Source organism: Saccopteryx leptura, chromosome 13 (assembly GCF_036850995.1).
Source record: "Saccopteryx leptura isolate mSacLep1 chromosome 13, mSacLep1_pri_phased_curated, whole genome shotgun sequence".
In the NCBI taxonomy this organism is placed as follows: domain Eukaryota; kingdom Metazoa; phylum Chordata; class Mammalia; order Chiroptera; family Emballonuridae; genus Saccopteryx; species Saccopteryx leptura.
Genome location: NC_089515.1, coordinates 40873307 through 40889359, shown reverse-complemented (window position 1 = coordinate 40889359; position 16053 = coordinate 40873307). Strand labels below are relative to the sequence as shown.

At 44.4% G+C, this 16053-nt stretch overlaps 1 protein-coding gene across 1 annotated transcript in view; it reads right to left on the bottom strand.

Moving 5' to 3' along the window:
* LOC136384641 (ADAMTS-like protein 3) overlaps positions 1–16053 on the bottom strand; it is a 248229-nt gene that overhangs the window by 133736 nt on the left and 98440 nt on the right. Inside the window, exons 6-7 of the mRNA XM_066355073.1 lie at positions 11930–12166; positions 5016–5142 (exon numbers count right to left, since the gene is read on the bottom strand). Coding sequence (XP_066211170.1) covers positions 5016–5142; positions 11930–12166 — 364 coding nt within the window. The remainder of the gene's footprint in view (positions 1–5015; positions 5143–11929; positions 12167–16053) is intronic.

The following is a 16053-nucleotide window of genomic DNA, read 5'->3' as shown; positions in this document are numbered from 1 at the left end:
AGACAGAGAGACAGAGAGAGGAGAGAGAGAAGGGGGGAGGAGCTGGAAGCATCAACTCCCATATGTGCCTTGACCAGGCAAGCCCAGGGTTTCGAACCGGCGACCTCAGCATTTCCAGGTCGACGCTTTATCCACTGCGCCACCACAGGTCAGGCCTTTGTCTACTTTCTTAAGTCTCCTACCTTTGGGGGGCTCTGGTCCATACATACCTAACATGAATAAATTAATTTTTTTCTTGTTCATCTGTCTTTTTACTCCAGGAGGGTTTCAGCCAAGAATGTGGAAGGGTGGGTGGCAGCTATTTTTCTCCCGAGCAGGGACAGCAGAGGCTGAAAAGCAGAGATGTTGGCCAAAGGTACATCTCAGAGTCATCTGGGAAACTGGCAACATGGAATTGCTAAATAGACATGGTGTCCCCTCTTGTAATGCCTGACTGATGGGAGAGAGCAATTAGGCCACTAAATAAAGGATATAATTATTTCTTGCAAAAAAAAAAAAGGAGGGGGGAGAGAGCAGGAAATAAACAGAAAAGAGAAGGGCAGACTGTTCAGGCCATTGGTCTAAGAAAGCCTCATCGAGGTGACACTTGAGCTCAAGAACCATGTGAACAGCTGAGAAAGGCAGCTTCATCCGGAGACTCGCTGTTGCAAAGGCCCATGGGGTGGGGAGGGTGGGCCGCACCAGGCGTTCTAGACTCTTCCAGAAAGCACTAGACTGAAGGCTAGTTTACATGGGGCAGAATGGCAGCACAGAAGCTAACACAGGAGCCAGATGACGCAAAATTTTGAAGGTCATGGGAAGGGATGTAGATTTTAGCCCAAGTGCAAGGCAAACTCCTTGTGAGGTTTTAAGCCGGGAGTTCATGGTCAGTCTGGCCACTCTGAGAAAAACAGAATCTCCAACATTCCTTCTCAGCAGGGTCTGCCTGTTATTTTTATCTTATTTCTCTTCATGCAGAGGACACGGAGACATACACAATCATGAGAAAAATTAGGGAAAGAGGACCAGGGCTCTCGTCCAGTTCCAGGATCTGTATTCCGTGTCATGATCTCTCTTGTTGAATTAAACTGAGAAGAATACCCCATTCAGATGAGCAGGGTCTTTGGTTTGAATATTCCTTTACCACCATGGTTCTGGTGTCTTACCACTCAGGATCTTGCCCTAGAAAAATGAGTGGGGAGGCAGGAAGAGATGACATGAGAAGACAGAGGGTCTACCTGACACAGTCCTCCTTGTCATGGGATAAGTTACATTTATTTTTGGGAGTGGCAGTCAAAGAAATGAACAGGCAGGGTATGACGAGGAAATGTCCTAACAATCACCATGTGAGACAGCCCCACGTTCACCTAGCCGGGGACTCTATTGTTGCTGGGAGTACCAAGAGATGCGTTGTTTTTTGTTTTGTTTTGTTTTAAGGTGAGAGGAGGGGAGACAGAGAGACAGACTCCCACACGTGCTCAACCGGGATCCACCTGGCAACTCCATCTGGGGTCGATGCTTGAGTACCGAGCTAATTTTAGCATCTGAGGTTGATGCGTTCCAACGGAGCTATCACCAGTAACGAGGGCCACAAGCCACTGGCTGCATGAGGGGAAGAGGGAAAGAAGAGGGAAAAGGAAGGGGGAGAAGCAGGTCGTTTCTCCTATGCACCTTGACCAGGAATTAAACCCAGGATGTCCATACACTGGGCTGCCGCTCTATCCATTGAGCCACTGGCCAAGGCTGGGATGCTTTGTAAGAAGGTGTGGTTATTGTCATAATGTCAAATGTTGAGTGAAATGCAGGTGTTCCATGCTGGACTTCGACATTCCTGTAGCAATAGGTACCACTGGCATTTAGTTGCCACCAGCTAAAAATGTGCAAGAGCACAGACCAGACAAGCCGAGCCAATTTATTTGCCTCAAGCATGTGTACCCTGATGGGATAAGATCTAAATAAGAAACAAACCCAGAAATGCAACTAAGTCCCTCAGCGCCAAGCCAAGACTCTCCAAATCAACGTGTCTGCTTCCTCGTTGCTGTTTTTAGTTTTCTCTCTTTAAACACTGAGTGGCCTCTAGTCCCCTTGCGGGTTCCAACATCCAGAGCTGTTTATGCCAGTTGTTAGCTCAGTCCCTCTCCTCCTGCCTCTGCACAGGAAATTGATGTGTTGTATCTGGATGGGCTTCTGATTTTTCTCATAGCGGAGGCTTTGGCTTCAGGCTGTTCCACCTTGAACCAGCCTCACTGCACCAAAGGCAGTGACAGCCGGTGAGCAGCCTTGCGCAGTGTCTCTGGAGCGGGAGGCGCCAGGGTCCCCTCTCTGCCATGTCCTCACTCAGCGCACGTCCCAGGGATGTGATTTAGGAATGGTGGCTCGGCAAGGTGGCAACTAGGAGCTTCGTGGGCGCTGCGGGGCCGGTGATGCACAGTCAGGGAGAGACATGGCCTCACTTCCCACATTTCTTTCACACAAAGCATGATTACAGGAAAGTGATTCCATATGGCCCGTGGAAAATCCCAGCCAATGTCAGCTTCTGGGCCAGCTCCAGAGCAGCAACAGACAAGAAGGGGCTGTTGGGGAAAGTGAGCCCTGGAGGCACCATGCCTTCTCGCGGGCAGGAACCCATGCTGACTCCAGCCCTGGCCCCGGCACCCGTGTACAGAATCTGGTGATGCCTGCGGGAAGCTCACAGCTTTGACCAGGTCGCTTCAGCCGCTGCATTCAAACCCATGTACAGAATCTGGTGATGCCTGCGGGAAGCTCACAGCTTTGACCAGGTCACTCCAGCCGCTGCATTCAAACCCATGTACAGAATCTGGTGATGCCTGCGGGAAGCTCACAGTTTTGACCAGGTCACTCCAGCCGCTGCATTCAAACCCATGTACAGAATCTGGTGATGCCTGCGGGAAGCTCACAGCTTTGACCAGGTCACTCCAGCCGCTGCATTCAAACTCATGTACAGAATCTGGTGATGCCTGCGGGAAGCCCACAGCTTTGACCAGGTCACTTCAGCCGCTGCATTCAAACCCATGTACAGAATCTGGTGATGCCTGCGGGAAGCTCACGGCTTTGACCAGGTCACTCCAGCCGCTGCATTCAAACCCATGTACAGAATCTGGTGATGCCTGCGGGAAGCTCACAGCTTTGACCAGGTCATTTCAGCCGCTGCATTCAAACCCATGTACAGAATCTGGTGATGCCTGCGGGAAGCCCACAGCTTTGACCAGGTCATTTCAGCCGCTGCATTCAAGGGTCTGTCTGCTCAGTCCGGTCGCACTGTCTTTGCAGAAATCAATCAATCAAAGGCATTAGGGTTTTAGGGGCTTGTAACCTGGAATGTTCTGAACTGGCATCAGGGGTCTGAAATCCCCCCCCCCAAATCAGATTGGCAAATTTGGAGCTTGTGGGAAGATGTGCATTTTCGTGGAGAGAAAATGGCTAACTTTTGATTGATTTTTCAAAAAGGATCTATAATTTATAAATTGAGAGTCAATGTGTGTGTGTGTGTGTGAGAGAGAGAGAGAGAGAGAGAGAGAGAGAGGGAGAGAGAGAACTATCTTGCCAAGAGGTACAAACAGGTAGAGACCCATTAGCCAACTCCACACTCCACCCTATCCCCTTCCATTCCAGGGCCTCCTCTGTACACTTATCAAAAAAAAAAAAAACACCCCAAAACAATTTCTTGACCCAGTTTCATTCAGCTTCTACCTAAGTTCATTTAGAATTACCTCAATTTCTAATCTCTTTTGGACTGTGGTAGGGCGACATCTTTTTCTAATGAAATTCCCACACTTCTTTTATTTATTTGTTTATTTTTTTAATAGAGAGAGGAACATTGATCTGCTCCTATATGTGCACTGACTGGGAATTGAACCCTCAACCTCTGTGCTTTGGGACAAAGCTCTAACCAACTGAGCTATCTGGCCAGGGCTCCCAGGTCAATGTTAACTCCGGCTCCTGACCTGTGGTGGGCGTGCAGCCTACTTTCGTTCAGGGAGAACCCTTTTCTCTATTCTCACCTTCTGTTCATTCATCAGACCATTGTAATCAGGCTTTGGTTTCAGCCCAAAATTCATTGAAACCGCTCTTGCTAAGGTCACAAGTGATCTTCCAACTGCTGAAGAGAAATTTGGGGCCCCTTATCCCACTTGATCTACAACACTTAGCGTGGCTGCCTGCTCCCTCCTTTTCGGAGCTTCTTTGGAATTGGCTTCCATGATACTGTTCTTGCCATGATCAACATCTGTTGACTCCTCTAAGGCAGAGGTCAGCAAACTACAACCGGAGGGTCAAGTGCAGCCTGCAGCCTATTTTGTAAATAAAGTTTTATTGAAACTCAGCCGTGCCTGCCTGTTCACAGCTTGGCTGTGGGAGCTTTTGGTCCACAATGTTAGTGCTGAGTAGGAGAGAGAGACCGTGTGTCCACAAAGCCCTAACACGTGAAAGGATTACAAAAAGCAGATATTACTGAAATGAAAGCATGGACATTTCTGAACATATAAAATTTGGAAACTCTTGTTCCTAAAGACAGAAATCATGTTTAAAGTCAAATGACAAATGGAAAGCAATATTTACAATACATGTAACGACTAAAAGGTTCACATGCGTGAAACAGCAAAAGTTCACACAGGGAGGAAAACATCCAATCAGGAAAACGAGTGGATGACCACAGTCGCTACTAAAAAATTAAACAGCAAACATGAGCAACAATGACAATATTTCCTACCTTGTTAGCAATCGAAGGGAGGCAAGTAAAAGAAATGAGTACTTCATGGTTTACGGAAAAAAAAATTGGGAAATACTTTTAAGTAGTCAATACACTGTGCTGCAAAGGTTCAGAGAAACAGGGACTTTTGGAAGAAGTAACAGGAACAAAAATTTTATAGACAGTTTTCAAAAGATATTTGACTTGCAGGAAACCGGTCGGAAGTACTTTCCAACTCGAAAGCGTAGCATGAGGAAAACGTTATTCTAGTAACAGACAAGCAAGCACATTTTGTTTTATGATACCACGGCACGGGGTTGAAACCTACTTTTTTCAGGAGACACTTGTGACTTGGATTGTCCCCGCACAAGCCTGCAGGTGGAGGCGTCGCCTGCGCAGACCCCGCAGTTGTCCTCCTTGGCCCGACTTCCCAGGTGCCGGTCACAGCCCACGGCCTGCGACACAGAGCAGGGCGTCAGGACCCGGGGAGAACCCAGGGGGCAGAACGTGACTCCTTTCGCATTTATGGGGTGATCCTTCTTACATGTTTGAGTTGGTTCTCTTTTGTGAGAACACAGCTTTTAAAACTATGAATAACGTAAAACTTTAGACTTTAACATGGTTCTATTCAAAGACCCAAATAATTAAAAGTGAAGAATTGAAGCTGTCCACTCATGCTCCCCATTCTTATTCTATTTATATTTTTTAGATATTGTTGTGTGTGTAAAATGAGTGGAACTTTACAGATATTTCCTCTCTCCCTCTCCCCACCTCTTCCCTTTCTTCCTCCCATTACCCTGCTCCTTTTCTCCCATTTCCTCCCAAAACAACCACTATCCTGAAGTCAATGCATAACTTTTGGTCCATAGTTTTAAATACCTTTATTTCTTTGTTTTTATCTCAATCTCCACATACCTGCATCTCATCATCTATATAGCCATATCTCCCTATATTCTCTATCTATATCTTTTTTTTTTTTTAAGTGAGAGGAGATACAGAGACAGACTCCTGCATGTGCCCCAAGCAGGATCCACCCACCAACCCTCATCTAGGGCTGATGCTCAAATCAACCAAGCTATTCTCAGCACCTGGGGCTGATGCTCAGACCAGTTGAGCTTTCCTCAGCACATAGGGCCAATGCTTGAAGCAATCGAGTTACTGGCTGCAAGAAGGGAAGAGAGAGAGAAGAGGAAGAGGGAAGGAAGAGACGCAGATGGTCACTTCTCCTGTGTGCCCTAACCAGGGAGCAAATCCGGGATGTCCGCATACTGGCTGATGCTCTATCCAGTGAGCCAGCTGGCCAGGGCCTCGATGTATGATATATCATAATACCTCCTTCTCTTTATCATTATGAATACCTATACTTACATATCTCCACATCTATGTCATTGTATCTATACATTTGTTTTATATACAAGTTTTAAAATATAAAAAATAAGTGAATGAGAGAGGTTTCATATAGAATACGTATGCTTCTTCTACTCCGGTCTTTCAGGCTCCTGTGACTTATGATTTTTTTGAGTTATTTGTGCATACATATGTATCATATTTGTTGGATTGTGAGCTTCTTACATGAGAAAAAGGGCTATGTCTTATATTTCTTATTTCACAAATGTGTCATTTATATAGTATTCCCAATGACATTAACTAATGTGATAGTTTATCTCTACCTCCCCACACTCACTACTCATTTTACTTGTATTTATTTATCTGGTGTTTAAAAGTATATAATGGACTTAGGAGGCAGACAGTCCACAGAGAAAACCTGACCAGTCAGCTACCCCTTTCTAGTTGTAGGATGTTGAACAATTCAAACTTTAAGAAACATTTTCCTCGAAGAGGAAAATAGGGATAATAATATGTATTTCACATAAGGTCTAGTGAGTATTAAATGAGAAAATATAAGTGAAACTCTCAGGACAGTGATTAGAACATTAGAAAGGGCTCAGTGAAAGGGGGTCAGTTTCATGATCTGTTTTTCATTGTGTTCTGACTCCGGGGCAGAGACCCCAGTGCCTCCACACGGGGAGAGGCCGAATCAGATACCACATCCACCGCACTGAAGAGAATAGAAAACTGGAGGAAGTTGAAACCACCTGTAGACTATTCTTTCCAAAACTCTGGTGTTGAAGGGAAGGGGAATGATCAAGTGAGAGCTTCAAGGAGAGTTAGAAAAAAGTTCCAAAGAAGTTCAAGCAAAAGCCTATGACTCAAGATATTTTCAAATTCGCACAAGGCTGTCAGGGAGGAAGGGTTTCCATGGGCTCTGTGTCTTTCCAAATGGTGAAAGCTACAGGTTGAAGGCTAATTTAACTCACTATGAGAAAGTTTGAAAAGTCAGAGGTGTTCGACTATACTATAAGTACTCTGCCACGCGCCGGGAGATGTCTTGGTGGGGAAACTGGGAATCAAATGATTTGATGAGTAGCTGAACCCAGTGACTTTAAAGATCCTTTCATCCCAATGATATGATTTTTAGAAAGAGAGCAATAAAATGTTAATAGCGATAGTTGATTTTTATTGAATGCTTGCCATGTGCCTGACGTTGTGCCAAGCACATTACAGACATTACTTCATTCAATCTTCATAGCAAGCTTATAATATACTTGATACCTCTTATCTCTGCTTTACAAATAAGGCATCTGAATGTGACTGCGGTTAAATGACTTTCCGACATCACACAGTTAGCGTATCATGTCAGTAATGGTTTTAAGCCCAGGTCATCCAACACCCAAATCTTAACAGCCCGCTACACCTTCTTCACTTTTAGTATCAGCAGATGGATGACAAAGAACCCAGTGATATTACTATTACTATTTACAAGTACATGTGGAACAACTTAAGAGTGATTGATTTTGGAAACACGCTTGCAAGGTCGGGATTCAATCAATGAATAAGTTGTGTCCATGCAACTTTCTCCAAAGGGAGCAATATTCCACTATTAAATTACAGACACACAGTTCCTGGGCCAAGGCCTGTCCTCACACATTGGGGTCCCTGAGCACTTTGCATTTCATGACGATGAGAACCACCCTCTCTCTGCCGGCTTTCCAGGAAGGGCGTGGGCTTAGAAGCCAGGATGGGCTTGTTTTGAAGAGTGTTTACGGCCTTGTGAGATCTTGGGCAGTCGAACACCTTCTTGAGCTCTTCTGTTTGTTTCATAATTTTTTTAAAAAGTTACAGTTCATCTGAATCTTATGGCCAAAAAAAGCACGTAAAAACATCAGAGAAAAATAATAACTGAAAAGGTTTCGTTGCCCTGTGATTCATAGGGTATTAGCTGGAACTGCCCTTGAAATTGAGAAAATACCAAATTTTGGCTCTCGGATCCCATAGTAATCAACAATCAGCAACTTCTAAAAACTGCCTGATGTGTTTTCAACTTCTGTGGCATCTTCTGAAGTAAAAAATCTCTAATTATAATGATTTAAAAGCCACGAATGGATAAATATACCAGTAAAATAGAGTAACAGCTATTAAATATGAATTTCTATAGAGCCAGGCACTGCAGAGTATAAATTAATAAGACACAATTTGAATCCCACCGTATATTTAATAAGATAAGTTACACAAATTGGAGATAACCTAAACAAATATTTAAAATATACGAGCGGTGCTTTTTGGAATAAATGTTCGTATATAAATCACTTCAGCTGAGGATTATTTCACAGTTCCGGCTTATGACATCCTCATCAGTGAAAAGAAGATGAAGTGTCTAAAGAATTGACATTACTCCAGATTAAGCAATGTACATGAATTTCCCAAATAAGTTCAGTTTAACCCTTCAAGAAGCAAACAAATTTTCTTTCAGTCAAGTTCTACTTGAGATCTCTGAAAATTGGGATTGTATGTTAGAAAGCATTCTAACATTCTTGTCTTAAAAATCAGGGCATATGGAGCTATGGCGTAGGGATATTCACTGGCCGGTCCTTCCTGCCTGCGGGAGAATGGCACTTCCCACCCCGAGAAGTTACGTGCGGTCACTGACAGACGTTGGCCAATGAAATATGTCTACGTGCCTGAACCACTTCTGTAAGAAGTGGTAACCGTCAGTGTGCATGGGTCACAGGATTTCCACTATATAAGTAATTAAGTTAAATATGTCTGAACAAAGCCTCCCTCAGTCTGGCTCTCTCAGACGCTCAAAGAGCAGCGACCCCTGCTGACCCACGCTGGACTAGCAGTATTAGGCAGAATTAATCTTGAATTGTTCCCAGCCACTGAGTTTTGCAGGTTGCTGGTTACTGCAGGAAAATCCAGCCTGCATTGTACAGGAGTACAATTTAATTATTAATGGATAAAGCAGGGTCACGAACAGCAAGGCGTTGTTTTAAAATGAACATTTTGCATTAATATACAGATTTACGGCTTCTGTTGACAAGTAAAAACTCTAACGTGCTTATGTATAGTTTGGGCGATAATGATGTGCCAATGCAGGTTCATTAGCTGTAACAAATGTACCCTCTGGTGCGGGATTCTGACAGTGGGGGAGTCTGTGCATACGTAGGGGTGAGGGGAGATGGGGGTCCCTGTACCTTCCACTCACTTTTGCTGTGAATTTTAAAAAATAAGTCTATTTTAAGAAAAAGTGAGGTTGCCTGACTGGTGGTGGTGCAGTGGATAGAGTGTCGACCTGGGACACGAGGTCCTACTTTTGAAACCCTGAGGTTGCCGGCTTGAGCTTGGGCTCATCTGGCTTGAGCATGGGATCATCGACATAATCCCTTGGTCACTGGCTTGAAGCCCAAGGTTGCTGGCTTGAGCAAGGGGTCACTGGCTCAGCGTAAGCCCCTGGTCAAGGTACATACGAGAAAGCAGTCAATGAACAACTAAGGTGCTGCAACTATGAGTTGATGCTTCTCATCTCTCTCCCTTCCTGTCTCGCTCACAAAACCAATACATATATACATACACGGTGAGGAAGAGGAGAGAAGAGTTTAGGAAGAGTCTGGAAAGACAAGCAAGGTTCTTGGTTTCACTATCACTGCGATGCCCAGCTATTGAGGGATTCTGGTGGGAGGAGTGACAAACAATTGTTATGTTTTAAGACAATCATTTTGGAGCACCGTAGATGACACAGTTAATTATAACATCATAACTATGTGTAGTGACAGGTTGTTACTAGAATTATTGTGGTGATGACTTTGTGAGGCATATAGATGTCAAATCACTATGTTGTATACCTGAAACTAATACAATATTGTATGTCAACTATAGTTTAAAATAAATGAATAAAGATAAAGAGTGTATTTCCCAGCCAAAAGAGAACGAGAGAGGGAGAGAATTGCTTTGGCTGCTGTTTGGAGAATGGGTCTGAGAGGGACAGTATGGAAGCTGAGACATCTGGTCAGAAGGGTATTAGTGAAGTTAAGGTCAGGGCAGGTGGTGGAGGCTTAGATTAAGAAGTCAGTGGTAGCGGAAAGTAATGGTGAGTTCTAAATAGACTTTGAAGGTAGGTTTGACTGGACTTGGCAGTGTATTAGACGTACACATCAAAAGAGAAGAATCCTGCCTGGCCCTGGCCGGTGGCTCAGTGGATAGAGCATCAGCCTGGCATGTGGACATCCTGGGTTCGATCCCCAGTCAGGGAACATAGGAGAAGCAACCATATGCTTCTCCTTTCCTTCCTCTCTCCTTCTTTTCTCTCTTCTCTTCCTGCAGCCAGTGGCTAGATTGGTTCGAGTGTCGCCCCAGGTGCTGAGGATAGCTTGGGTAATCCAAGCATTGGCCTCAGGTGCTAAAAAAGCTCAATACTCCAGCATCAGCCCCAGATGGGGCTGCTGGGTGGATCCCAGTCGGGGCTCATGTGGAAATCTGCCTCACTATCTCCCGTCCTCTCACCTAAAAAAAAAAAAGAGAAGAATCCAGAATGATTCCAGAGATCTGCAGTAAGCAGCTGGAGTTCATTTTCTGGATGAAGGAAGAAGTTAGTCTGAGGAGAAAGATCGTGCTTCATGTCTGAGCCTGACATCCACGAGGCCCAGTTGTGTCTGACAGAGGTGGTTAGATTGTTCACCTGCTCTTGTTACTACTGTGTTGATCTGAACATAGCAGGGTAGATGGAATACTAGCCATTTGTTATTTTAAATCCCCCCCCCCCCAGAAATAAAAGGAATGGAGGTAGAATCCTGTCTTTCTCCATCTCCACACGATCTCAACAACCCCTCGCAGGATCCTGAACCCTCACCCCCGTTACAGCCATACAGGGTCTGTCTCAGTCACGCTCATCACCGCTCTGCAAAAACCACTCTGAGAATTTTCTTAGAATGCATTCATGCTCAATTTTCAGCCAATCAGTCGCTGCTCCTACAGACTCAAGACAGTGACTTAACTTTAGTAAAACAATGAATTAAAAGGCTCAGAGAACCTAGCAATATTATTAACCTTCCAAAGCAGTGGTTCTCCAAGTGGGGTCCCTAGACCCAGTGTCAGCACCTCCCAGGAACTGGCTAAAAATGCAAATTCTCAGGCCTAGCCCAGCAACGCCAGGTCAGCAACCGTGGGCAGGGCCCCCGCTGCTGGGCCTCTACAGTCCATCAGGTGATTCTGATGAGCTTCCCAGTTGGAGAACCACTGGCCTAGACGAACCGTGAGATTTCACATGGCAATCTTGGATTCTACGTGGGCAAAAATTTAACTAATTTAAATAAGCTAAACAATTCAAAAGGCGAGAAATACTCTTGAAAAAAATTTTATATTACAATGATCAAAAACAAGACTTTGGCCCTGGCCGGTTGGCTCAGCAGTAGAGCATCGGCCTGGCGTGCGGGGGACCCGGGTTCGATTCCCGGCCAGGGCACATAGGAGAAGTGCCCATTTGCTTCTCCACCCCTACCCCCTCCTTCCTCTCTGTCTCTCTCTTCCCCTCCCGCAGCCAAGGCTCCATTGGAGCAAAGATGGCCCGGGCGCTGGGGATGGCTCCTTGGCTTCTGCCCCAGGCCCTAGAGTGGCTCTGGTTGCGGCAGAGTGACGTCCCGGAGGGGCAGAGCGTCGCCCCTGGTGGGCGTGCCGGGTGGATCCCAGTCGGGCGTATGCGGGAGTCTGTCTGACTGTCTCTCCCCGTTTCCAGCTTCAGAAAAATACAAAAAATAAATAAATAAATAAAAATAAAATAAAATAAAATAAAAAAACAAAAACAAGACTTCATGTGCACAAACAAAAGGGAAGAAGAAACAGATTCCCTTTACTGAGAGGGCGTGGTACTTCCGGGAGCCCGGGGAAGGGGGAGCAGGCGTGGCTTACCTGACAGATGCCACTGATGCACATGTCCAGGGAGTCCGTGTGGCAGCGTGTTCCATCCAGGACCTTGGGTGCAAGCTCTACGACCAAGTTTTGTCCCCGTGCATGACACTTGAGCGTGCAGGGTGCGGTGGGGTCATTGTACCATGGAAGCCACTCGTAGTAACGACCCTGATACTGCACGTCATTGTAGGCAGAGCACTGCTGGGCTCTGAAGTCCTCCGCGTCGGGAGGGCAGTCCTGGAGGCGGAGAAAAAGGGCCACATGCACGTCACCCAATGAGACGGGCCTACGGGAGGCTGAACCCGTCCACCGGAGTCCGGTGAGACCACACCCCACCTAGGCCTCTCTCATCGGAGTCACCTCATTCCTTCTACAAATTCAAAAGTGAACCTGCAGCTGTGGAATTCCGCAGAACCTCCACAATAATAAGGCATCCAGGGGATCACGCTGTTTTTTCTGATCCCTCTCCAACCCAGGTGCGTTTCCTAAATAATTAAAACTTACACTGTGTAGATGCCAAATTTTGCTCTGTCCTTGAGTCATCTTGGATGTACATCTTGGATGTACGTTTTCATATACCTTACTAAGTCCCCTTATTATTTTTTGTTTGTTTGTTTTAAGTGAGAGGAGGGGAGACAGAGAGACAGACTCCCACATGTGCTCTGACTGGGATCCACCCGGCAACCTGTCTGGGGTGGACGCTCAAATCAACTGAGCTCTCCTCAGTGGCCAGGGCTGACGCTAGGACCAATCAAGCTATCTTCAGCTCCCGGGGCCAACAATCGGACCAATCTGCTTTTCATCTTTCCAGGTGACTAAAGGTCTTTGTTGGGAATATGAATTATCACCCAGACCTTAGGAGCCATTTCCACGTGAAGGATGAGCTGGCTCTACTTTGCATGGTCCCAAAGTGCCGTGCTTTGTGAGACCTTGTGTTCATTTCTTTGTTTTTGTGTTTGTCATTGTTTAATCCATCTGTCTTTCCTCCCTGGTTCCCAGATCCCCGGCCATCTCTTCACTGGAACCAAGTGCTGGATCCAACTGGCTAGGATGGGAGGAGATGGTGTAGCTTTTTCTAATCCCGTCCACAACAAAAGCACATATGTTCTAAGTAACTGCCCTAGGAGGCTCTCATAATAATAGTAAAAAGTGTTTGTACAAGTCCTGATGACTCAAGGATATTTTACTGATCCCTCCCATCAGATATTTCTAAAGCAAGACACTGGATGACAAAAATGTTACTTTACTCTTCAATACTGAGTGCAAGCTTCCCATTTAATGGGAATTAATTACAGGCCGTCCCCAGGTTATGAACGAGATAAGGTTCTGTAGGTTTGAAAATGTTTAAGTATCTCTATGCACAGAAAGGTAAAAATAAATACTATGTTAAGACAAACATCTGCCTAACTTGCATTTAATAGGTAAATGTAGTTGTTTCAACTCACACCCAAATTCAACTTAAGAATAAACCTATAGAGGCCCTGGCCGGTTGGCTCAGTGGTAGAGCGTCGGCCTGGCGTGCAGAAGTCCCGGGTTCGATTCCCGGCCAGGGCACACAGGAGAAGCGCCCATCTGCTTCTCCACCCCTCCCCCTCTCCTTCCTCTCTGTCTCTCTCTTCCTCTCCCATAGCCAAGGCTCCATTGGAGCAAAATTTGCCCGAGGTGCTGAGGATGGCTCTGTGGCCTCTGCCTCAGGCGCAAGAATGGCTCTGATTATGGCAGAGTGATGCCCCGGGTGGGCAGAGCATCGCCCCCTGGTGGGCATGCTGGGTGGATCCCGATCGGGTGCATGCAGGAGTCTGTCTGACTACCTCCCCGTTTCCAACTTCAGAAAAATACAAAAAAAAAAAAAAAAAAAGAGAATAAACCTATAGAACCTATCTCGTTCATAACCCAGGAACTACCTATAATTGAATAGAAACTTCTCAATTAAAGAAAACATGTAGAGAAAGGCAAAATATTACTTTATAGTTTTTCTTATTACAAAAGTAATAAAAGTTCACTGTAAAAATTTTGAAAAATAGTTTCAATAAAAAGAAAAGAATAAATAGCAAAGATTCCTATGCCTAAATCTTCACACAAATCCTTGATTATTTCCCAAGGACAAATTTCTGGAAATAAAATTTCTGAGGAAATGAGTGTGTTTTATAGGCTTTTAAAAAAATATTGTGAAACCATCCTCCAGGAAGACCTTATTAATATCGTCAGGTTACATAAGTTCTCTTTTCTCAATACTGCTTCTAAGTTTGATGTTATAATTTTCTAAACACTTTTCCAATCATAAGTATTATGTAAAATTGAATTGTTTTAACTTCCATTTCCTTTTAATTATTTAGGTTTGATATATTTTCATGTCTATGTGCTCATATTAATTTTTCAAAAATGTCTTGTTTTCTGTCCTTAATATATCTGTTGGAATATCTTTTTATTATTTTTTAACAGATAAAACTATTACCCTTCACAGTGAAATTATCAACTTTCTCTTACTTGGATTAGAAATATTTTCCCAGCCCTGAATCGTTGGCTCAGTGGATACAGTGTCAGCCTGGCGTGTGGACATCCTGGGTTCGATCCCCGGTCAGGCACAAATGAGAAGCAACCATCTACTTCTCTTCCCCTCCCTCTCCCCCTTCTTTCTCTCTTCCCCTCTCATAGCCAGTGGCTCTACTGGTCTGAGTGTTGGCCCCAGGTGTTGAAGATAGCACGGTTGATTCAAGCATCAACCCCAGATGGGGGCTGCCAGGTGGATCCCCACAGGTGCATGCAGGAGTCTATCTCCTCTCCTCTCACATTAACCCTTTGAGTAGGACGAACATTCATGTACGTCCTCACTTAAAGGGTTAACAAAAAACTCACTACTCAAAGGGTTAAAAAAAAAGGAAAGGAAGAAAGAAATATTTTCCCCATTTAATTTTGTTTTTAGTGCTTTGTGAAGTCAAGAAGATTTAAATTTTTATGTAGTCAGCTCTAGTAAGATTGCCTTTTAACATGTCTTTTCCTTATGAATGAACTTGGAAACGCTTTCCTCCTCACCCTAAGAACAGAGGTATTTTTCTCATTCATTTATATTCAACAAGTATATATTTTTTAATTCATTTTTCAAGTACAGTTGAGATTCAATATTATATTAGTTTCAGGTGTCCACCCTAGTGACTAGACCAGGGGTCTCAAACTCGCGGCCCGCCGAACAATTTTGTGCGGCCCGCAGACTAATCCACGAAGTTCAAAATATTTTGGATAAAATTAAGTAAGCCTAGGGGCCTACTTGTATTTTTCATTTCTCTAGCATCCTAGCTAGATATTAGCTTAGTTAACAGCAGTTGTGATGCGAACTACAGTTTCTGGTTGTTTTGAGACACTGAGTAAACTGCATGTACAATTGTGCTTGTTGTACTGATTTTTTTTTGTTTTCAACTACAGTGAGAAAAGTGTTGCATAACAGTTGCCTTTTGTAGACCTAGTGCGGCCCGCCAAACGGCTGTGATCTTGCTCTGCGGCCCACATGCTGAGTTGAGTTTGAGACCCCTGGTCTAGATATTTATATGCCTTCCGAAGTGATCACCCTAAGTCTAGTACTCATCTGGGACCCAACACAGTCACTACAATATTAATGACCATATTCCCTAACCCCAATTATATTTAACCCTTTGTCACATCTGACATTTATTTTGATGCATAATGCAAGGGAGACATTTAACTGCATTTTTTTCATAAATAATAAATAATCAGCCAGAATTTTAAAATTTAATTTCTTCCATTTCTCCCTTTTTTACTACTTGACTTTTATATCTTACTGTGTTTATGCCTCTATAAACTCAAATTCTTTTTGGAAGTTGGTAGGAAATAAATAAAACACAATAAATAAACTTTCTTCTGGGATTAATTGTATTCGTTTGCTGAGAATCATCCCAAAAGCCTATACTGGGCCCACATTCTTCTCGTTTTAGCAAGACCACATCTCAAACCCTGGTCACACCTATGGAAGAAAGAGTCAAATTGAAGAAGGCGGAAACTGGACAACCTTTCTCTCAGAATGAGGACTGTGACTGCCATCTGGCCACAGGGAAGGGTCATCAGTTGATAAAATTACATAGACTCCTCTTCCCTCAATGGTGTTCAGCTTC